Genomic DNA, 23,528 nt, shown 5'->3' on the forward strand with positions numbered 1-23,528 from the left:
TTTGTACATGCTTTTTCTTAGATGAACTGTGTAACATCTTTTTTTTTAATTGCTAATGACTTTTAATAGCCTTGTAATTCGTAATGAATATTCTTTAACTTTAGTCTTCTCTAAGTGGGAACTATCATCAGAAGTATAGTTTCCTAAGGCAGCGTTGCAGTATATTCATTAGGGGGCCAGACACTTTTCCCCCCTCACTCTTCCCACTGTCTTTCCTCCAGCTATTAAAGCTGTCCAGAGCTGGGGGTCTTCAGGCCACATCCCAGACCTGTTTCCCCACCCTCTGACCTGGAAGAGCTTGTTGACAACCTGCCAGCAATTTCTTTCTCAGATATAAATGCTGTGTTCCATTCCTGTCCACCACTGTACCGCATCTCATAATTTCTTTTTGTATTAATGTATATAACAATAAATATAGGTGTGATATATTTTACCTTCATTACGTCTGAGTTTAATACCTTGAGTATAGAATATTCTTTGCCATTGCTAAGGCTTCTCATAGATATTGGCTCTGGTCCTGGTCACTTCCTTGTCTTGATGTTCTTCCTTTATTAATTAATTAATTAATTAATTAATTTTTTAAGATTGTATTTATTTATCTGACAGAGAGATCACAAGTAGGCAGAGAGACAGGCAGAGAGAGGAGGGGAAGCAGGCTCCCTGCTGAGCAGAGAGTCTGATGCGGGGCTCGATCCCAGGACCCTGAGATCAGGACCTGAGCCGAAGGCAGAGGCTCAACCCACTGAGCTACCCAGGCGCCCCTTGGTGTTCTTTCTTTTTCACTTTTACTTTGAAATACATCCAGGTTTACAATAATGTTGCAAAAATAGTACAGAGAGTTAGCTTTTACCCTCATCCACCCTGCTCAAAAGTGAATTATTTTCCATGACCGTAGTACAATGATCAATACTAGAAAACTAACATTGGTCTAGTACTGCTATGTAATCTGCAGACGCTATTCAACTGTTCCCCATTGTCCCACAGAGTTCCTCTTTCTGGCCCAGCATCCAGTTGAAGAAGCCATCTGACGTACAGTCATTATGTCCCCCCAGTCTCTTAACCCCTCATCTGGGGCAGTATCTTACCCTTCCTCTTCTTGCATAACGTTGATGTTTTTGAACGGTGTGTACTGGCCATTTATTTTATAGAACCTCTCTCAGATAGGTTTGTGTGATGATTTTGCATGATTAAATTCAGATTATGTATTTTGGGCAGGAATACAGCTAAAGTGATGTTGACACTCTTCAGGTCGTCCAGGTACATGACGTTGAAATGGCTCACTACAGGGAGGGTTCATTTTTATCATTCAATCAAGATGGTGTCTCCAGGTTTCTCCCTTATGAAGTTCATTATTTTTCTCAATAATTACCCTGCAGGGATAAACTACAAGACCATGCAATTACTTTGTTTGTCTTCAACTCCTGCCCACCAACTTTAACATGCATTGGTGATTCTTACCTCCAACAGTTACTACCTTGGTGTTTGCAAATGGGGATTTTTCTATCTCTCTTCTTAAATTTAGCAATTGGAATTATGTTATCAGGAGTAGCTGTTCTTTTTCCCTTTATTTATTTATATAGGTATAAATATTTATTTTATTCTGTGCTTCAAATTCCATTAGTATCATGATTTATATTGTTGCTCAAATTGTCCCAGATTGGCCATTTGGCAGTGTCTCAGACACCGTTCTGTTGCAGGAGACACGTCGGTGAACCAAACAAATGAAAATCTCAGTCGTATTGTAGCTTTCATCTTAGTTAGGGGTGGTGTGGAGAGATAATATACAATAAACGTAATTAGAAATAAATTGTATAGTATATTAGAATGAGATACTTTTCTCCATTTTTCCTTCTGCTATATTCACTGAGTAATATATTCACTGAGTAATTTCCTCTCTGTGGATTCTGTTGGACATCTTCAAAATAAACAATGAATGAAAGAGACCCTCTGGGACCTCACCTTCATCCATCACCAGCTGAAGTCACACGAAATAACACAAATGAATGAGGGAATTTCCAGTTAAGAATACAAAATTTTTTTCACAAGGGTTTTGTAGACTATTTAAGTGAATTCAGGTTTGAAGTATCAAAATGGGCTTCCCTGGAAGAGATTTGTCAGACTTGATAGAGGTAAATTAACGCATTTTAAAAACTTAACCAACATACTTATAAAAAATAACAGTAATCTGGTGTAATGGGCTGAGTTTGGGCCAGTGTCATTACCGCAAATACTCTGTTTTCTTTTTAAATCATTTCTCCGTGGTTAGACAATAATACCACAGTAATAGGTTGGTTGCGGGAATGGAGGGAAAGGTGGGGAGTTTCCTTGTAACAGTTTCATGGAGGGCTGTTGGGGGTAGTAAACATTAGTTTTCATTAAGTTAGTATGAGTGGTTTGGTGATGATATTTCCTTTTTTCTCAGAGAAGAAGAGTTGTGTAAATCAGACTTGGAGATTGGGAGCTTTTAAAAATTTCTTACTCAACTCATGTCCTGATTAACAATATACGATTCACATATCTTACCCATTTTCCATGTTTGTTTTCTCATTGTGAAGTTATAAGATAAATAATGGTTTACAGTCAGAGGCAATTTGTAGATCTTTGAATATCTCATGCTTGGAAATGCTATTTGCAGCAAAAACTACATTACTGGATATATATTTCGGTAGTGAGAAGCTCCACACCCAGTCTGGAGCTCAGTGAGGGGCTTGAACTCATGACCCTTGATCAAGACCTGAGTTGGACACCTAACCCATTGAGCTGCCCAGGTGCTGCTGAGTAGAGTTTTAAATAGATTAATGATCTTGGTATTTTTTTGAATATTGTGAACTATATAAAATGTGCAAGTCCAAGCTGACTTAAACATGATAACACAAAATCATAGAATTATAGAATTGAGAGTTTCTTAATCTCATTTCTTACTAACTTCAGTATTTTGCAGTTTTCTTAAACTACAGCAAGACAATCAAGTAGAGAAAAACAAGCATAAGTAAATGAAATATAAAATATATAAGGTACAACATCTTATACCTATCAGGCTATGTAACTGAAAAGTTTTTAGTTTTTTCTTGATTATTTAGGAGAAAGTATAATTAAAGTCGAAGTTCCTATTAATTCTTTCAGTTCTTCATTGTAGATAGTTTTATAGGCTATATAACAGTGGTATCCAATAAAAATATAATGTGAACCATGTAAGTAATCTAAACTGTCTAGCTAGCCATGTTAAGAAAAGTCACAAGATACAGGTTAAATTTATTTTAGAAGATCTCTTAATTAACCCAGTGTATGCATATGTAATCATTTCAACTTATAATCAGTATAAACATTCTTAATATTTAAATTCTTTTTTCATATCTTCAGCATTTGTACACATACAGCACAGGTCAGTCTGCACTAATTGTATTTTAAGTGCTCCTTAGCCACATATGGCTGATGGCTACCATATTGGATAGCTCAGGCTGACACTCTTAATGCGTCTCATTATTTATTGATGCATTGTTTTGGTTTTCTTCTGTCATTTCTTATTTTTAATGCTACTAAAGCTTTCTTTCTTTCATGATTTTTGTTGGTACTTGTCACATTGCCATAATTATAGTCAAAGTTGTATAGAGGTTTTCTTTGGTTCACTGAATTGGCATTATGTTCATGTTCCTTTCTTGGTAGTTAAAATATTCATTCTTTTCCCTGCTCTGCTACTGGTTTATATAACTGTGGGTAAGTCATTTAATCTTTCTGATCTTCAGAATCTTTGTTTATAAAATGAGGTGGATAAAGTCTTGCATTTTCTAACTGGACAAATGTGATTTTTACAATTACCTTTGTGTTTGTTACTCAAATACATTGATTAATTATCCTAATATGCATTGTGTTAGGCACTAGTACCCAAAACAAAAAAAAATTCAATGGAATCTGTTTCCAGTGAATCATGGTGAGTGGCCAGTTGGTAGATCATGAAGAAAGAGAAAAGTGATCTTACTTCACTCTCAAGGATAGAATTATTAAAGTCTTATATCATATCTGGAGACAGATTAAAGAGCCCTGAATTGGAATAATTGGGGCAAGGAAAAAGATGAGGTTATTGGAGTATTGGGTTGTTGTTCTCCTCAGTGTCACCAAACAACTGTATTTTATCTTTCTTTGAAAAGTGGAGAAATAAGAAATTACCATTTTTACCCCGGCAAGGTGTTTATTTTTCAGTGGCATTCACATTTTCCCCTTAGGCTAGAGGAGAGTTAACATTCTATTTTTAAATACTGAATACTAGCTATCTAGAGTAGCCTCAGATAGCAGAATTTAATAAAGGTCATTGCACTTAATTATGCTTATAAAACCACTTAAATTAAAGCACACTGACTTCGTTGGTTGATTTAACTTCTTTTCAAGTGTTTTATGAAAAAGAAAAAGAAGATGGACTTTACCAATATTTACTTAATCACAAGGACTATTACTTGTTCACATTTTAATTATAAAACATTTCCAAAATATATAAAATTAACACAATTAGTTAGAAGCTAACAGTTAAAAAATTACTAGTTGTATCAAATTTTAACATTTTATTGTATTCAATTCAGACCTTTTTAAAAACTAAAGATAAGGGGCGCCTGGGTGGCTCAGTGGGTTAAAGCCTCTGCCTTCGGCTCGGGTCATGATCCCAGGGTCCTGGGATCGAGCCCCGCATCGGGCTCTCTGCTCGGCGGGGAACCTGCTTCCTCCTCTCTCTCTGCCTGCCTTTCTGCCTACTTGTGGTCTCTGTCTGTCAAATAAATAAAACCTTACAACAAACAAACAAACAAACAACAACAACAAAAAACTAAAGATAATATTGAAGTCTCCTGTGTGTATCTTTCCATGATTCCATCCATAGTTTATTATAATTCCCACCATTTCTTCTTTCTTCTTTTCCTATCTTCTTCTGGATTAAGTATTATGATTCCATTTTATCTCCACTAATCCCATGTAAACTATACCTCTGTTTGACTGACTGATTGTGGGTTGCTCAAGGGTTCATATATACACACTTGACTTACCACAGTCAGCCTTTAAATAATTTGACACTCTTTAATTATCATATAAGAGCCTTATAATTATATACTTCCGTTACCTCCTTCCTTCTCTTTTATGTATTGTCTTTTCTTTCTTTTTTTTTTTTTTTTTGCATATAGACCCCACAATATATTGGTGTTATTTTTGCTTTAAGCAGTCAATTATATTTTGAACTGATAAAAAGTGAGAAAAACAGCTTTTCTATATACCCACAAGTTTACCAATTTCTGGTACTGTCCTTTCCTTTGTGTATTTTCTGGTGCTCTTCTTTCCATCTGGAATCATTTCTTTTCTGCTTAAAGATCTTTTTTCTTACTCTTTAGACTAATGGTCTGCTGGTAATGAATTCCCTCAGCTTTGTCTGTAGTCTTTATTATGCCCTCATATTAATAGCTATTTTTTAATTTTCATTGAATACAAAATCCTAGGGTAGTTTTTCAGTGTTTTGTGGATGTCTCCCTGTTACATTCTGGATTGCACGGTTTCTGACAAAAACTTTTCTGTGCTATGTTTGAGCCTCTGTGCAGTGTCTTCCTCACTCCCTTCACCCCCAAATTTTCTATTACTCTTTTTCTTTTTTTTAAAAGCAGTTTGTTTATAATGCACTTTGGTGTGCTTCTCTTTATGTCTATTTTACTGAGGTTGATTGAGTTTCTTGAATTTGTGGTTTATACTTCTCACCAAATTTGGAAATAAATGAGCCATTATTTCAGGGAATCTAATTGTGTGTGTGTTATTTGGTTTGGTATTGTTCTGTGTTCATTCTTACTCTCCATTCTTTCTCCCTTTGCTTCATTTTGGATAGTTTGTGCCGCCCGGTTTTCAACTTCATCCCTAGAAGTTTCAGTAGAGTCTTTTTCTAGTATCTTCTGTTTCTTTTCTCATCATGTTCACATTTTCTCAGGATATGGACCACATTTACAAGAGCTGTTTTAGTGTCCTTGTCTGCTAATTTCATCATCTCTGTAATTTATGACTTTGTTCCTATTGATTGGTGTTTCCCCTGATTATAAATGTAGTCAGTGTTTTCTTTCCTGTCTGCATGCCTGATAATTTTTGTTTGGATGCTGGGCATTTTAAATTTCATGTTGTTGAACATTAGATTTTGTTGTTTTCCATTAAAGAGTTTTGGACTTTTTTCTTTCACAGAATTCAGTTATTTGAAATTACTTTCATTGGGTTGTGGGGGGGGGGGCTTTCTTTTAAGGTCTATTAGTATGGGTCCAGAGCAGGTTCTAATAGAACACAAGTTTTTCTCAACCATGAAGGCAAAATAGCCTTCTAAGGACTCTATCCATTCAGTCACATATTCTAAGATCTTTTCGTTGACTTCTGAGAACACAAATCATTCCTGGTCCTGCATGACTCCTAAGACTTGCATGGCCCACCTATTTGCTCTGATTCTTTCGCCAGCCTTGGGATTTAGTTTCCTCTCATGCATGTCCAGATATTACTCAGCCCAGAACTTGAGGGGAGCCCTCATCTGATCTTTGGAGCTCCATCTCTGTGCAACTCTTTCATCTATAATATTTAACCCTGTGTAGTCTAGCTTTCTGAGTTTCAGTCTCTTTCTTCTCAACTCAGCAAGATCGTTGGGCTCTGTTTGCTTTCCCCTTTCCTGCACTGTGGCCTAGAAAATGCCTTTAGGAAGTAAGGTGGATAATTATAGGATTCTCCTTGTCTGCTTCTTTCAAAAATCACAGTCCCTCACTGCCCTTTATTACTCGTCTGGTGATTGTTATTTCATATACGTTACCACTTTTTCTAGTTGTTTATAGCATTGAGGCAATTCCTGTAACAGTTAATTCTTTGTGGAAATGGGAGTCCTCACTGTATTTCCTTTTAATTAAAATTTTATGTTGCCATCAGTATGACCAGAGTCCACAATTTATACATGATATTATATATTTCTCCACTGAAATACCCATTGGTAGATAAAATTTTGATTAGCATGGTTTGCTCAAGTTACAGAGTTGGTTATTGGTATATATGTTATTTTAGTATAATAGACGGTAAAATCACCTTTTATTAATACCACCTGCAATTTCTTTTTAGAAATTTTGAATCGAGCAGGTATCTGACCATTAAATCTTTGATATGTGAGGTATGTATCAAACCTTCATATTCTGGTTATTCTTTTTTTCCTTAAGACACAACTACCTGCTTTTCCACAGAACTTCTAAACTTTTAAATATTTTCTTAGAGTTGCACCTTAATCTTTCATTATGTAGGGACAGTTCTCATCACCCAATCTCCCCCCCCCCCCCGCTTTTTTTTTTTTTTTTTTTAACTTTCTATTCACCAGAAAAAAAAAATCTTCAGATTTCGATGACATCAGACCTGGAAAAGCTACACTTAAACATTTACAGGAATATTTTAACCCACTTTTTTGGTCAGTTGCCAAAGTATAGTAGCTAAAAGGAGCCAAACTGATCTGAATTATGCTATTTATCACTATAGTTACTTGGTGAGTGGGTAGTAGATTCTTGGGGATGATCCTATTTTTTTCTTTAATGAAGGAAAAATGAATTTTTTCCTGCCTCATAACAAAGGATTTTATTTTACTTGTTCTTATTTGTTCCTCCTTCTGAGATTGTAACAATGACTCAGACTCTGGAGACTGAGTTTTTGGCAAATGTTGGTTTGTTGGATGTCAACTTAAATGATGTAAAGATAGAAGCTGGGGGCTCCTTAGTAATCTTTAGGTTCTGTTGAAGGGAAATGAAACAGAAGAGATAAAAGGCTGGCACCAGCTCCTTTCCCTCTTTTCCCTCTTGGTGCTACCAACTAAATGGCCTAAATGTGTCACTAGTCTCAAATTCCTTTTTACCTGTTCCTGTTTAATTTTGTGAGTCTGATTTCAGGCATTTTGGTCAATTATAACAAATTCTCCCTCCCAAAAAAGAGCAAAAGAAGGTAATTTTTTTAAGACAGACTGGACATTGACCTTAACTATTCCTCCTTTTCCTGATGTTTCTTCCTATCTACCAAATATAGTGATTTGAGAATTCTCAAATGGCACCAAATATTCATGAGCTTACACATGAAAATATCTTAAAACACAGAGTTATTGAGAACTTTCACTAGCAAGTAGAATATACATGTTGCATATTCATTGCCCATGAAAGTGAATAGGTGATCAACATGTAATTTTTGTTTCCTTAGCTCTGCTTGGTGAGCTTGAACCTCATGCCCCCACTGGCTCCCATCTTATAATTCTTTCTCACCGCAAATTCCTCTCTGCCAGCACATCACCCCAACCACACTGACCTCGTTGTGGTTGCTTGGGAACCATAAACATGCTGATGCTGGGTCTTAGGTTCCCTCTGCCGCGAGTGCCCCTCCTTCAGCTAATTGCACATGGCGCATGGCCTTGGTTCATGCAGGGTTCACGTTATCCTGAGTCTTCCTCAACCAGTCCCTGTCAAAAGTAATGTCCTGACCCACCACGTTTTCACTCATTCTTTATCCTGCTTTTAGACATCTTCTAGCAGTTACTCATACTTGACAGTATATTATTCATCTTTTAGTTTATTATATCCCTCACGTGAATAAATTTCACTCAAGATCTAACACAGTGTCTGGTACATTAAAATACTCAACAGATACTTGCTAGATGAAGAATGAGCGATGAATGAGTGAATGGATGGATGTTGTGTTATTTGTATTAGAACACCTACAGTGTCCGCCTGATGCACCTCCAAACTGAATAGAAGAATGTGATAGAAAGTAGAAAGCTGTATCTGCCATTTAAGCCCTTGAAATGATTAATTTATAAGTTTTATATTCAAGGTCGAATTTCTGTAAAGATAACTGCAGTATTTTTAGTCCCACTTGACCATAGATTTGGTGTAGTTCACTTTGCGGAAAGACCTTGGGACCATAAAACATTAGTCATAAAGATATTCTGTCCTTTTAAAATTTAAGTTCTATTTGTCCTTCATTCTGTAGTTGGGTTCATTGGCCCAGATAGTGCAAAATGCTTTGCTTCTTTAGTTTCTTTTATGCTCTAAACTATTCTGTAACTCTTGAACATCGTCTTGGAATCTAGAGGAATTTTTAAATACCTCTATGATCACCTGATACTAGTTTTTTTCTGAGCAGAGGATACTGTGTTGTAGACTTCTTGTTCTTTTCTCCCTCTTCTGACTTCCTTTTCTATCTGTAATGTTTGGACTTCTGGGAGTTGAAGCGGTTGTGATTTTTTTAAAGACCATAGAACATCTCTCTGCATATCCTGCTAAAATACCAGAGGGCCCATTCATAGACACTCCTGTCTGGGTCCTCTCTGGGGGCATTAGAAAAGCCCATATATGGCATAAAAAACACTGTGAGATTAGGAGGATAAACTTAATCTCCCTCACTGAGGCTTACTGCCAGTTCTGGAGCCTGGGGAGTCAGATGCCTTGTTTTCAGAAAGTGTGTCATCCTTTTGTGTTGTTTAGTTTGCTTTTAGCTTTCCATTATTTCCAGATTCTTGTAGAAGTATGAAAATAAACAGTATTCTCTCTGATTATGACCTTTCAAAGGAAATAAATTAAACAGGTTGCTTTTGTTTAGCGACAACATGATCAATTTATGTCAACAACTTCTTTTCTGTGTTGCGTTGTAATCACAGAGGTCAGGGTGCTCTGCAAATACTCTGTCAACTCTTGCTATTAACGCAATAAAAAAGATAATTTTAAAGTTTAATTGTCTTGCGGATAATTGATCTATCTGAACTTACCTATAAGTGGAAAATCTTACTTTTAGGTAAAAAAAAGAAAATTATATTCACCTGCTGTGCTATCCAGCTGTCCTTGTAGGATAATAGGAAATTTTAAGTAAGGCTGCTGATTTTATGGAGAACATAAGAGACCGAATAGCACACTTTGCCGCATTCAAGCTGCATTTCCTTATTGTCCAAAGAAAATTTGTTATTTCCTTACTGCCTAATACAGAACGTAGTATACTCCTGTGCACACACTCTATGTACATCCATATGTATATGGAACCAAAATTTATTGAGTGCTTCCTATGTGTTATGCAGTGCAGTCTTAGACATCCATTTGTTAGTAAGGTTTTGGCACCTCTGTCTGGAGATGCTTCCATCCTAACGAACCACTAATTATAATGCATTGTGATACAAAATTTTATATAAGATGCTTGGGAGCACAGAACAGGAGCATCAAAATTAGTCTGGGTGGTCAAGAAAATCTCCCTTAAGGTTGTATTCATTATGCAAAGAGTGGAAGACACTTTAGAGCGAACAGCATATGCGAATGCACGGAGGCCTGAGCAGCAGGACTTGCACAAAGAAGTACAAGGAATTCAGTTCACCTACAGTGGGAGTGATGTCCAGTGTTAGGTTTGCGGAGAACAGTGATTGTGTTGTGATTATGAGACAGTGTTCTTGATCTCAGAAGGTACATGCTGACATATTGAGATTTAAAGTGCTACAACGTCCACAACTAACTCTCAGGGAAAAACAAACAAACCCAAGTATGTGTGTTAGTTGTTTGGTGTACTACTGTTGAGATTTTTCTATAAATGTAACATTCTTCAAAATAAAAAGTTAGCAAAAACACCTTCATGCCTATAACTTTTGTTAGTTTGCAATAGTATAAGCAATATAGTTGAAGAATGAGGTAATTAATTGATGGTATGTCATTGTTCTATCCAGGATAGCCATGGTTGGTCCTGTTATGATGCTATCTTTAATAATACTGTCATTTCAGGGGTGTTTGTTTGTTTGTTTTACAAAACCCTTGAGCACCCAATAATAGGATTAGAAGGATCAAAGAAGTTATATTGTCTAATTTACTATTAAGTGAATAGATTGATTAGGTGGAGGACTGGCTATATATATTATTACTTAAAAACATCACCACTGAAGAAATTTCCATGACCCTTTAAATGCTTAATCAGAGACTCATAGTTATTTGTGAATTTTCTAAGTTTTTTTTTTTTTTTTAAGAAAAAGACAAACCATAAAAATCTAATTAATGTGCCCTTGTCATCCTTAAAACAGAGGATCTGGAATTCAGAGGAGAGAATTGGATGCGTATTAAATGAATACAGTAGTCTCTGTTTCTAATTCCTATTCCTTATTGGCCGTTGAGGAAGACGGAAGTGGGGCACTGGAATGGGATGGTGGAGAGCGAAGCAAGGGAAGGGCGGAGGCGGGCGCGGAGCAGGCGCGGAGGAGGCGCGAAGGAGGCGGAAGGAGAAGAGGGCGGAAGCGCCTTCGGGAGAAGAAAGACTTAGCACATTCTGAGGTGAACTTCTTTTAAAAATTTTTTGTCATGGGTAAAGATTTTCTGGCTATCTGCTGTCGTTCCCTTTGGATCCCATTAATCACTGTTTACCGTTTTCCTGTTTTTGTAATCCTCACTTTTAGAGACTCTACTCCTAGTGGAACAAATGAATCACCTTCATGGGGTAGAAATTTTCCAAACGATAAAGCCAGAGCGAGCCACTGGCGGAAAAAATCGGTTCTCTGATTAGATGAAATCAGTCTTTGCCCATATTTTCATCTACTACATCGAAGCCCCTACATAGGGCCAGTTACAGTGAGTCCTAAGCTTTTGAAATTGAGTTTTGGCAAAGTTTGATTTTCAAAAAGGATTTTCTTTGCTGTGAGACTCTTTTATTGAGGATATTATCTTTTTTTTTTTTTTTTTTTTGGTCAGCCTTTTATGTCTTCTCCTTTTTCTGTCCTCTGTCATCTCAGATTACTCTGGAGCAAAGATCAGAATCCAGCTGTGGGGGTGGTTCTCCATTTGGGCAAAATACCGTGCATTTGAACTGTAGGCTGGTCTCTAATTACTTGGGCAAAATGATAATGGATTCTAATAGTTGAACTTTTAGAGGACTTTCCCTGGTAAGACACATTTCATTCCTTCCTAGTGTTTGATCATCTTTTCACCAGAATTAACAGCAACAAACGGAAGATAGATCATCTGATGAGCCTGATGTTCATTAGAAAAGGCAAAATGAACAATTTCAGGAAAACAAAAATCAGATGGATGAACAGTTTTAGGAAAAAGTAAAATCTCTCCTCAGATGCTTATAAAAAGCTAATTTCTGTCCCACTTTTCCACTGCCTACTTTCCTTTTTTTGCACGGGTTTATTTTTACAGGCCTGGGAGTTTCTACTGGGCATTCATTCCTCTTATCTGTTCTTCCTGCTTGCATCTTTTTTTTTTTTTTTCGTGTGTTTGTTTTCCTGACACGTATACATCCCAGTCCACGTTGGAGTGCAGACTGGGCCTATTTCATTGTGGCTGACATCATCCACCCCCCTTGAGTCAGCCCAGCTAGCCTCTCATTCTGGTGTCTGGGGCTGTGTTCTCCAGTCCCCGCCCCGCCCCCCCCCGCCCCCCCCCCTGCCCCCACCACTGATAGGGATGTATGTGAAGTTCCCAGGGTGTCTGTTAATGTCCCCTTGCCAGCTCCTGGATAATAGCCAGTGTGAGCTCACAGAAGCTTAATGATGAATCCATATCTGTCATGAGTTGGAGTTGATGCAGGGCACATAGTAGGGAAGGGCTTAATAAATGTTTGATAGACCAATAAAGAAACGAATGTGCAAAGGAATATAGCTCATAACCCAAGTCCTCAAGGAATGAAGCTGTTTAGGCAAGCCCTTCTGTCCATAAGTATAGCCAATTAAGTGTGCGGCTAGAAGCATGCATGTGTCCCAGCCTCCATTAGTGATCACAGTCTGCAGCCTGCACTTTCCCTGGTGAATTCAGACGCAAGCGGACCTGACAGGAACCGCTTGCACAGTGAGTAATCACCAGACTTCCCAGAGAAAAACGTGGCAGGGAGGAATTCCGCATTTAGCTTCACCGTTAGTGTGCGTGTGCGATGACTTTCTATATCCCCACGATTGGAAGGATCAGAACTCATTGGAATTCTTGAGATAGAACCTTGCAAAATCCGACTTTCTCACGTTGATTAAGAGCAGAATCAACTCTGACACCTTTTGGGAGGGAATTGGCAAGGCCCGCTTTGCCAAAAGTCCTGGGATTTCTTCACATTTTGCACATGTGCTCTCATTTCACTGTGTTTTAACCCAGGTTGCTGTTATATAGAGCATTTTAGCAGCCTTGATCTTGGAGACATCAAGACCATTATTCCTGTTGTTGCTCTGATTTAGTGTTACAGCTGCTTCCTCTTTATGTGATTTAATTTGAAGTTTCAGCCCACCAGGGGGCTATTGGTCCCCACCTATGCGGCTTTAAGAGCTGGCTGCTGTTTTCTGCATGGATGTTATTTCCATTCCTATTCATAGTGATTTTCCCCCTTCTATATACATCCAGCAACAGCAAGGCACTGTTCCAGGAACTCGCTCTCTCTACATAAGGTGCAACATGGAACCATTTGGATGGAAAAATTATAAATTAAAATTATTCTGTTCATTTTAAAATATTCATATTGTGTTGCTCAAGTGCCAGTAACTGGAAAATCAGGGATAATGTCCTGTTTTTATAACCTCTTTCAGAGTGTTTTAAAATCCGTGTATGCTGTTACTTAGCCATCTCTTTTCCTGGAGTGGATTTTGTGATAAGATTAAAAACAAAACGGGGTGGGGGGGTGTTGTAGGAGTCCACTGTCTGATGTAATATTCAAATAAAGATAATACCACTGATTGCAACCCTTCTTCTTAAAATAGAAAAATATTTACTCCGTGTGCTGGGAATATTTATAAAACTGTCTGACTACAAAGGTAACCTATGAGCATGGCAGACTATTCCTTTTGAAGAGAAAAGTTTTTATTAAATGATTAAAACTAAGCAAACGTTTATTGATTTCTGGAACTACATATTTAATTGAAATAGAGAAAACCTGTGTGTTCACTGGACTACCGATCTGCAGATTCTGAAAACATCTCCAACTTTTTCAATAGGGCTGTTTTCTTGTTTGTTTGTTTTTGTTTTTGTTTCTGTTTTGATGCCTCCAGTTCTCTATGCTAAGTTATTGATTCTTTAATTGCAGGAAACTAAAATTTTGTTTCTATCCTTGTATTTTCTGTGTTGTACGGGTGTGTTTGAGGATGTGCATGTCTCAGAAAGATAGACCCTAGGGAAAAGTGAAACATGTTTTTATGTGGTTTGGCTGGTTTGGGAGTCAAGTAAATATATCTCTTATTCTAGAGGAAAGAGTACTTATTGGAGATCTCAGCTCCGTGTGTATTTTTCCACCTCTGTGGAAGGCATTAAAGAGAGTAAAAGTCTTTACTTTCCGCTTCTCTTTTCTGTAGGTTTTTAGGTTCACAGTCACACAAAAGCCATGTGTTTTGTTTGTTGTCTCCCTTGGCTGGGAATATTTAAATGTATTTTTTAAATTCTTCTCTTCCATCAACTGAGGACAATTTAAAATTATAATTTGAAGACTCTTTCTAGAAATGTACACTTTTGGGTCAGGCTGTCGTCTTTGTGGGCCTGGTGTGTGTGCCGAGGTTCTTCTGAAGCAACAAATCACTTTAGCATGAACACATTTCACAGGGCTGTTTCATTGTTGGTCTTAGCTTTGTGTGAATCATTTGGCCTTTTAAAATAGGCTAATCCTTTAATCGAATATGCTTTCAGAAAGGTTCTGAAAACCTGGGTGGCTCTTGCTAACTCTCTTTTACTCGTTTTAAATAATACTAGGTTATCCAGACGTGTTTCTTTTTGATTTTTGAAAGGATGTTATTGCAGGCCATAATATTTAAAGTCAGGATTCTCCGTAATAACAGTAACAACAAAACACACACGCATTCTCCTAAAGTCTGATTGATGGGAAGCAGGACGCAGCCTGCCAGTAAACAGGTTTTTCAGCACAAATACTTAGTTGATACAGCAACCGACTTCTTTGAACACTGCAATGCAGAGCACTCTATTCTTAATTGAATAAAGAAAACAAATTAGAATAGTGGCTGCAGGAGAAATGGGTACCTCATAATTAATAATTTGTGAGTTAAACCTTAACTACACTTGACATTTTTCTTTGGGCTGGCGACAGACTGATTAGTGAGTTAACTCCTGGTAGCACCTCTTCTGCGCGGCGACTGTTTCAGTTCCAAGGCTCACGGTGCTCCATAAAATAGGTCTTCATTGTGATGGGATTGTCGCTTTCGTCCTGATCAAAGTGCTTCGGAGGAAGCGCGGCTGAACTGATTGGCTGTGAATGTTAATCACTCCATAGGACGCACTGATAATTTACAGCATTGTGGTAACTCTCTGGTGTTCGTAAAATGAACTTAATAACCCAGTGCCACCACGGGATAAGCTGCTTTTTCTCTGCAGTTGAATACCCCGCCTGCCCGCATAATGGTGTTGAGTAATACTGCATTAAAAAGAGCGAGCAGCTGTATCATGAAGGAAACAGCTCTGCAGCGGATTTGTTCATTATCTCCTTTGATTCACAGAGGGCGTTTGTGAGATATGGTTGACCAGCGAAGACACGGGGGCTTACGGCAGAGACATTGGCACCAATCTCCCCGCACTGCTGTGGAAACTGGTTGAAGTGATCCCTGAGGGAGCGATGCTGAGGCTTGGCATGACAAACCCACCCTATATTTTAGAGCATCTGGAGGTAAGGCAAAGCGCCCCATTTCCCTGCTCACACAGACACGCTCCATCCCAAGACAGGGTGGCGGCCTCAGCAGCATCGTACGGTTACATTGAAAACCTCTTGCACAGGATCATTATTATTTTATTTTATTTTATTGTGGTCCCGCATTCCTAGGAACGAGTGGAGAATTTCAGACCCTCCTCTGCGTCAGTTGCACATCTTGATTTTGCGTGCTCTCCGTTGATGAACGTTGCTTGGGTTTTCCAGTGCTCGCCCCCTCGTCACAGTTCTTTGTTTCTTCTTCGCAGCCCCTCAGACTCCCGTGGCATAAGTGTGCCTCGGTTCCTCCGCTCGGTGCCCCGATCTAGTCCAGTTCAGGCGTGCTATGGCATTGCATTCATTTTGCATCCGGCGTGAGCCCGTTATGGGAACCGCTGTTCGCCCTGGCGGTAAGGGTGCGGGGCTGTAAGTGTGCGGGTGTTTTAAATCTCCTCCCTTTGTCTGGGGATGGTTAGGGATGAGGTGGGATCCCAGAGAGATGCAGCTTGGTGTTCCTCTCCTTGATTCTCTCGTGGTCACTGTGAACACGAAGGGGTCATGGCGACGGGAGATGCCTGGTCTCATTTGTATCCCTTCCCTGGGTCAGGCGCTTACCCTCAAGGAGCTTACCGTGAAGCTTGAAAAATGGACCCGTGTACAAGTATCTGGTATCGGATGACACATGCCACAGTAAATATGAGCAAGAAACAGGGACATTTAAGTGAAAAAGTACATGCCAGGATCCATGACAGCTATTTGAACAATAAAATAATTACATTGGACCCACAGTTCTGGATAAGAAATTTGATAATTGCTATTGGAAAATCACGTGCAAAGTATAGAAACAAGTCGCTTATACTTTTTTTATTTTTAGATTTTTTTTTTTTTAATTTGACAGAGAGAGATCACAAGCAGACAGAGAGGCAGGCAGAGAGAGGAGGAAGCAGGCTTCCTGCTGAACAGAGAGCCCGATGTGGGACTGGATCCCAGGACCCTGAGATCATGACCTGAGCTGAAGGCAGAGGCTTAACCCACTGAACCACCCAGGCAGCCTGTCACTTATTCTTTTATCCTCTGTGTTCTTTACAGTTGTTTTGTGCAGGAAAAAAACATTCCCGAATCTAAAAGCAAGCATAGCTGCTAAAATTTAATGCCCAGATCCCAGTGAACAATCAACAATGGTAAGATTGTTTCTGTTGACTTGACTGGAAGCCTGTACTTGTTGAAGTTGTACTAAAAAGCCTCCCATACATCTGCAACGTCTTTTAGAAATTCTGAAATCAGATTTGGTAGCAATCTGATTGCTAATTACAAATACACAGCGAAGGCGAAGAAATCCAGCAGTTTCAGTTTTGTTATTCACATATCCCCCAGCCAGATCTTTTTGGTAAAGGGATATGATAGGTTAGCTTTAGCGCTTTGGACGGTGGGGGACTATTAAGATTTGCTATTGAAAAACAAGTTGCAAATGTATCAGTTTATACATAAGCCTGTGACCCAACACTTGAAAAAAGCAAGTGACTTCCCTGTAAAAATCAAATATGGTTAAGTCCTGCTCCATTTGAAGTAAATATGCTAGATGTGTGGTTTGAAACAGATCTCAGTGAGGACCAAGGGAACCATAGTACTAGAATCAGCAAAGTTCAAGTAGGGAGTAGACATAAAGGGGAAAATCATACATAGGTTCCGAGATGACTGAATAAAGTACATCTTGGAATGAATTCAGCACTTCTGTTAATTGCAAGTTACAGAAGTAAATGCTGCATTTGTAGCAGATCCTCTGCCCCGAATCTGAAGTAGTGCCAGAGCTGTTGACCTCCACATGCATGCTCCAGGAGAACTTCTGAAGTCAGCAGAAGTTGCTAAACCTAGCTTTACACTTCACCTGGAAAAACACCAGATGTTTAGTTCATACGTCGTGGTTGGAGTGACAGCAAGTTCTGATTGTCGTGACATTACCCTTTGAAACCTCTCGCTGTCTGGTATCTGTAATGTCGGCCTTCCCTCCTCCACTGCCATCTTGACAAGGCAGGGACCTCGTCATTTCCGTCTCTGTGTGTACCCGACCGAGTGGTGGTTCAGTAAATGAGTGAATCAAGAATGAGTCAAGGAAGGGCCTTCTTCAAAAAATAAATTAGAGAGCCCACTCTATAGCCTCAAACTTTCGAGTCTTAACATTTGGGTCAGAAGAGGCTACAGAAGATGACAAAGTAAGTGAACTTCAAGGATGAGAGTTTGTCCCAAAGAAAAGCCACTCAGTCCTCTGTCCTTGGTACGCTGGGAGTCACCCACCCTGTTGCACCACACCAAGGGAGAAAGCAATCTAAGGGAAAACAGGAAATGAAACAAACGAGCCGAAGTGTGCAAGAGGAAAACTACCCATGCCTACCTGAAAGTACAAGCTTGAAAAAGCTTCCTTTGACATCTGGACAAGACCTTCGCACCTTGTCCAGTTCTTCTCATTCTCCCCTGAGCAGGAGAGCCCAGAGCGCGCCATGTTCCCCAGACACACCATCCATTGTGTAACAGGAAAGGGAACTGAGCTGTGGAGCCTTCCTTGGCTCCCCCATGTGAAACAGGACGTCAGGGAAGGGGGGAGCCCAGCCGCGCTGAGCCTCGGCCCGTGCCCACCAATACATTGTGCTTCCTCGTTTTCCTCTCGCTAAGCTGAGGGCACGCTGCTGAAATTACCTGACTTATCTAAAGAGTGCTGGAGAGAGTTCACCAATAAGAAAAAAAAAAAGAAAACAGGAGAAAAAAAAAAAATCAAAACAAAAATAACACCCGTGAATGACAGATGGTGATGTCTTTTAAACTGTGGGGATAGAAAGAGCCCACTCTTGAAACAACTCATGCTTTAAAACCCTCACAGTGAGGGTTCCTTGAGAATTGTATTGGTGGGAACATGCCTTCTCAGGTTTCTGAGGGTGCTTCAGGCTGCAGACTTTAATTATAGAGGATTTCACTGGGCTCTTTTCCTTCTCCATTGTTCTGTTTACTTCACATTCACCGGACTTTGCGATCTTCCTTAAAATGTTTTACCAGCTTGTTTGCTTATTTTTGTATCTATGTATTTAATTGATCAGCTTAAAGGGGAAATTCTTCTTCTTCTTCTTCTTTTTCTTTTTTTCTGGGAGAGAGGAAGAGAACAGCGGGGAGCACAGAGGGTGAGAAGGAATCTTAAGCAGGCTCCACGCCCAGCATGGAGCCCAACATGGGGCCCAATCCCGAGATCATGACCTGAGCCAAAGTCAAGAGTTGGACACTTAACCCATCGAGCCATCCACATACCCCACAAAGGCGAAATCATTTAAAGGAAAATATCAGAGTTTCTGTGATTATTTAAAAGTACAATGTGGAAAAATAGATCTATGGATAATAGGAACAGAATAGTTGATAAAAAAAATAGATCTCTTGATAATAAGAACAGAAGATGAATATTATAGTTAACATAGGATGTACTTTTAAGGTATTATCATGAGTCTAGGGCCGCCTGCTTGGCTAAGTCAGTAGAGCATGTGACTCTTGAACTCAGGGTCACGAGTTCAAGTCCCATGTTGAGCATGGAACCTTAAAAAAAAGTCTAGCATTATGTGTGGCACCTTATATAGTAGACATTAAATGAATGTGTAGTGAATGAAAGGGAGAGAGGAAAATTCTTAATCCTTAACAGGCAAGTAGTTAAGTGTTGTTTGGAACATCTATAAACCCTAATTTTAACATATTCCTGCCTTAATAAAATAATTTGAGATGCATTTTAAATGATGAGATGGTTGACAAAGAGATAATCTCAAACATCGTACTTACATATATGTATCTTTGAAAAGCATCCTCAAATTGCAGAAACCTAAGTATAACCTTATGCAGTACTTACTAAATATGGACATGAGGTCAAAACAATAGATAAAGCAGTGGATTGAAACCTATTAGCTCATCTTAAAGACCTTGCAGACCTGTCTGTTACCCATAGGAAGAGGATACGCTCTTTAGCTTGGCATACGGGGGCCTCAGGATGCCTTCTTCCAATGCATCCCTGTGTTCCCACGTCCTTGGTACCCTGTGATGTCTCCTGTATGCTGTGGCTTTTTCATCCTCCTGAAGTTTCTACTTGAACTTCTGCTCTTTCCGTTCCCACCACGCAGTGACTGTTGGTAGTAATGACGGGATCAGACGTACTGCCGTTTGCTGCTCCGTTCGTTGATGCGTAGATGGCCCCCACATGGCAGAAGAGAGAGGTTTTTGTGCTGTGTTTGCTCTCCTGTTGACATTATGGAGGTAATAACCGAGGCATATTCCTCTTGAGTGAACTCTGACCTTACAGAGGGTGGGGTGACTGGTGAACTTGCGCATTCTTGAACCATGTTGCTTGGTGTTGCTCTCCTGGTTGTAGATAGCCCACAGCTAAGGATGAATTCAGGCAACATGGTACCCGTGAACCCCACAAGGTATCTAGAGGCCAGTGGCAGGGGCACACTGGCTACCTGTCCTCGGGCTCCAGATCTCTGGTACCTTTTTTCAAGACTGCCTGATAATATCAGTATAGTTTGTCGACTGGTCGTTATTTTCAAGAAACCACACTGATTGCTTTCCACACATTAACTCTTTTCCTTCTGAAAATAAGCTACCTATAGAGATGTTATTCTCCTGATTTCACTGATGTAGAAGCTACATCTTAGAACGCTTTAATTATTGGTCAGATTACATAACTGGCTAGCAGCTGGACTCTTCTTTTTTTAAAGATTTTATTTATTTGTTTGACAGACAGAGATCACAAGTAGGCAGAGACAGGCAGAGGGTGGGGGGGGAGCAGGCTCCCCGCTGAGCAGAGAGCCCAATGCAGGGCTCGATCCCAGGACCCTGAGATCACGACCTGGGCCGAAGGCAGAGGATTAACCCACTGCGCCACTCAGGCGCCCTGGACTGTTTCTTATCCTATCTGATTGTACAGCGCTTTCTGCTTCCTCCATCTTTCACAGAGCCCTCTCTACCACCGCCCAGATTCCCACCATGCTCTGTCGGCCTCCGTCCGGCATCCCCGTGTGGGCACTCATCACCCTGCTCTAGCATCCCTCACTCACATGTAAACCCAACAGAACTGTCACCACCTTTAGGGAGAGGCCATCTTGGTCACCTCTTTGCACTTCGGTGCCTGTGACGACAGGCCTGATGAATGTGGATGGAACGATGCGTAGCTCTTCCGGACTGCCTGGCTCCTGAACGTTGCGGTATCTTCAGATCTGTGCCGGGCATCTGGTTTTGGAAGACCTTGTGGGTGGTTGTCGCGTGTGTTTCTCACTTAGGAGTCACGCTTCTTTGAGGAGATATGAGATGGTGAGGGAAGATCCATCTAAGGGATCCATTTTATTTATTTGTTCTGCTAGCATTCATGATGACAGATAGTATCTTTAGAACTACCTGGAGCAAATGAGCTCACTGTAGGATTACTTAATTTATAGATCATCTAGGCTCTTAGCTTCTTTCTCCTCCTTCCCTCTCCTTAGCTCTCACTGTTTTCTTTTTGTTCCCATTTTGTTTTCTTTCTTTCTTTCTTTCTTCCTTTCTTTTTTTTAAATAATCTCCCATCAGAGAAGTCAGTAGTGGATGGTCAAGAAGGAGAAATTAAAATCAGGCAATTTGTCTTGTTTTTCATTTTATGGGTTGGCTGGTAAGGAAAAGTTATTAAAGCTGTTGACTGGGCAGGGATAAGGGAAGGATCTATGGATTTTATTTATCTAAGCTGTTTGGGTTCTCCCTGTGTTATGAATAACCTAAAATAACTGTTATCTCCTTTAAGATTCCTACATATCTTAAAATTGTATCTGAATTTTAGTACATCACTTGCAGCCTGGTCCAGAGAGGGCAAGTTGATTAATCTGGATCATAAATAAATACTTGTTATTAAGGACCTAACTACATTGAGTTATGAGCAAATCAGATTACTTACTTTTCAATTTATATTACTCTGGGAAATATCACTAAAATTACTATCCACATTGCTATTATACCACATTTTATTTAGCTTCAGTTAAAACATATAGTTTTTTACAAGATTTACATTTAGTATATTTATGTTATGTTATGTAAGATGGATCCTAAATAGTGATGTTTAAAGTGTTGTATCTGTTTTTGGTTGAGAAATCTTGTAATGATTAACAGTTTTCCACTACCCTTGGTTTTTATATATTTGCTTCTGCTTAAATGATCGTACATTCTAACCTAATTGGATATGTATCAAAATTAATTTATCTGGTAAAAGACAATAAATACGCCGCATGGTAATTTATGAGCACTAATGATATGTTTGGCTTTGCAGACTTCTCAAAACTTCCTCATGGTTTCAAAATAATAGCAATTTCAGTACTAGCTGTACCTCTGTTGTGTCAAAGCAATACAGAATTTCTAAACTGAAGTCAATAATTCACATGGGGGCCCTTAAAATTATTTTTCCTTATGGCTTATCCTTTTCAGAGTAACAGAAAGACATGCAAACAGACTTTGTGCTGTTGTATATAAAATATTCCCCTTTTTGATAAATGGAAGGACAGGCCAGGTGATTTATTTTAAACAAGAAGGTGGAGAGGAGAAATCTATTTCTGCCATCCAGATCGAGCTTTGGGACATCAGTGTATGATTCGATCTGACTGTCGGCTCCCATTTTCCAGCCAATTATAATCCTCAGCGCTTCATTCTTAACCTGGCATTTGTGAATTTCAGGAGGTCCCTGACACGTCTGAAACTGGAAGCCAAAGTTTGTGCCTTTCTGAAAATCGAGGGGAGGGGAGACTCCCTCAAATACTGAAAGGCTTTTCTGGGAGCCTAATGCTGAGTGCTGGGAGGGAAGGGCAGGGAAGAATGGGGGGCAGGCCCCAGCGCTGTTTGCCACATGATTCGATGACTTGTGATGACAGATGAAATTAAAACGCTCCTCTGCACAAGCGTGATTGCAGGCTCCTTTCTCACGGGCCTGGGCTGAGCAGCAGCGCAGCTTCAGTGGGGCCATCTCAGACTCTTCCATCTCTGCCCTGTCATTGCTGTGACCCTCACTTGATTCCTCATCACCTCCCAGCCTCTGAGCTCTAGCCCTGCACAAGAAGCCTAAGCTTTTCTCAAGCCCGACAGCCCCTCTGAAAAAATTCCATAGCGTGTTGCTTCTTACTGTAGTCTCAGTTTGCAATATTCCTTCTGGGTGGTGAAGCCTTGTGTTTCTTTGCAGATCCAAGGACCTAGAATAGAAATGAACTCAGAAACATACAGACAGGATCTCGGCAAGTGACTCTTTGTGTCTGCCCTCACACCCAACAGACTCAACAGGTTTCATCAGGAATTTTATGGTCCCCATGTTTTCTGGGGAAAATGAACCATTTTGTGGATGAATGTTCCTCATGTTGAAAATTCTAGTTACATCTGTCTTCCTGGGAAGTGCAATGGAAAATGCATTGGTTTAACAATTCTATTTGTATGGCCATCAGTGATGTATAGAGACCTACCCAGTGAGCTTCTTTGCTATCTCAGTTCCCATTTCTGAACTACCAGATAGCACAGGTGGGCGTCTAGACCCTGTGTGGGAATATAAATGATCAGATCATCTTTGGTTATGATGAAGATGCTTTAATCCACTTTGTAGTAAAAGCTTTCTGTATTTCTCAATCTCTAATATCATTTTTCCCCTTGCATTGGCCTAAAATTTTGAGTTTTGCTCATGAAATCCAGTAACATGTGGATATTTATTCTTTTGGGAATTTTTCCTGGGAGGACATTTCCTGAGAGGGAAAGTACATAGGGATAAAACATGTGTCAAGATGATAAGTGAAAAGGTCCCAGCAAATGCTTCTGTAAAGAAAGTGACACCATGGTCAAATATACGTACCCATGTCTCTCTCTATAGAGATCTTTTAACAAAGCAA

At 39.6% G+C, this 23,528-nt stretch overlaps 1 protein-coding gene across 4 annotated transcripts in view; it reads left to right on the top strand.

Annotated features, from left to right (window-relative positions):
• CDKAL1 (CDK5 regulatory subunit associated protein 1 like 1) overlaps positions 1 to 23,528 on the top strand; it is a 632,670-nt gene that overhangs the window by 371,887 nt on the left and 237,255 nt on the right. For all 4 annotated transcript variants that reach the window (XM_032341217.1, XM_032341216.1, XM_032341219.1 and 1 more), the window contains one exon: positions 15,440 to 15,606. In XM_032341217.1, the coding sequence (XP_032197108.1) occupies positions 15,440 to 15,606 (167 nt within the window). The remainder of the gene's footprint in view (positions 1 to 15,439; positions 15,607 to 23,528) is intronic.

This window comes from Mustela erminea, chromosome 4 (assembly GCF_009829155.1).
Source record: "Mustela erminea isolate mMusErm1 chromosome 4, mMusErm1.Pri, whole genome shotgun sequence".
Taxonomy (NCBI): domain Eukaryota; kingdom Metazoa; phylum Chordata; class Mammalia; order Carnivora; family Mustelidae; genus Mustela; species Mustela erminea.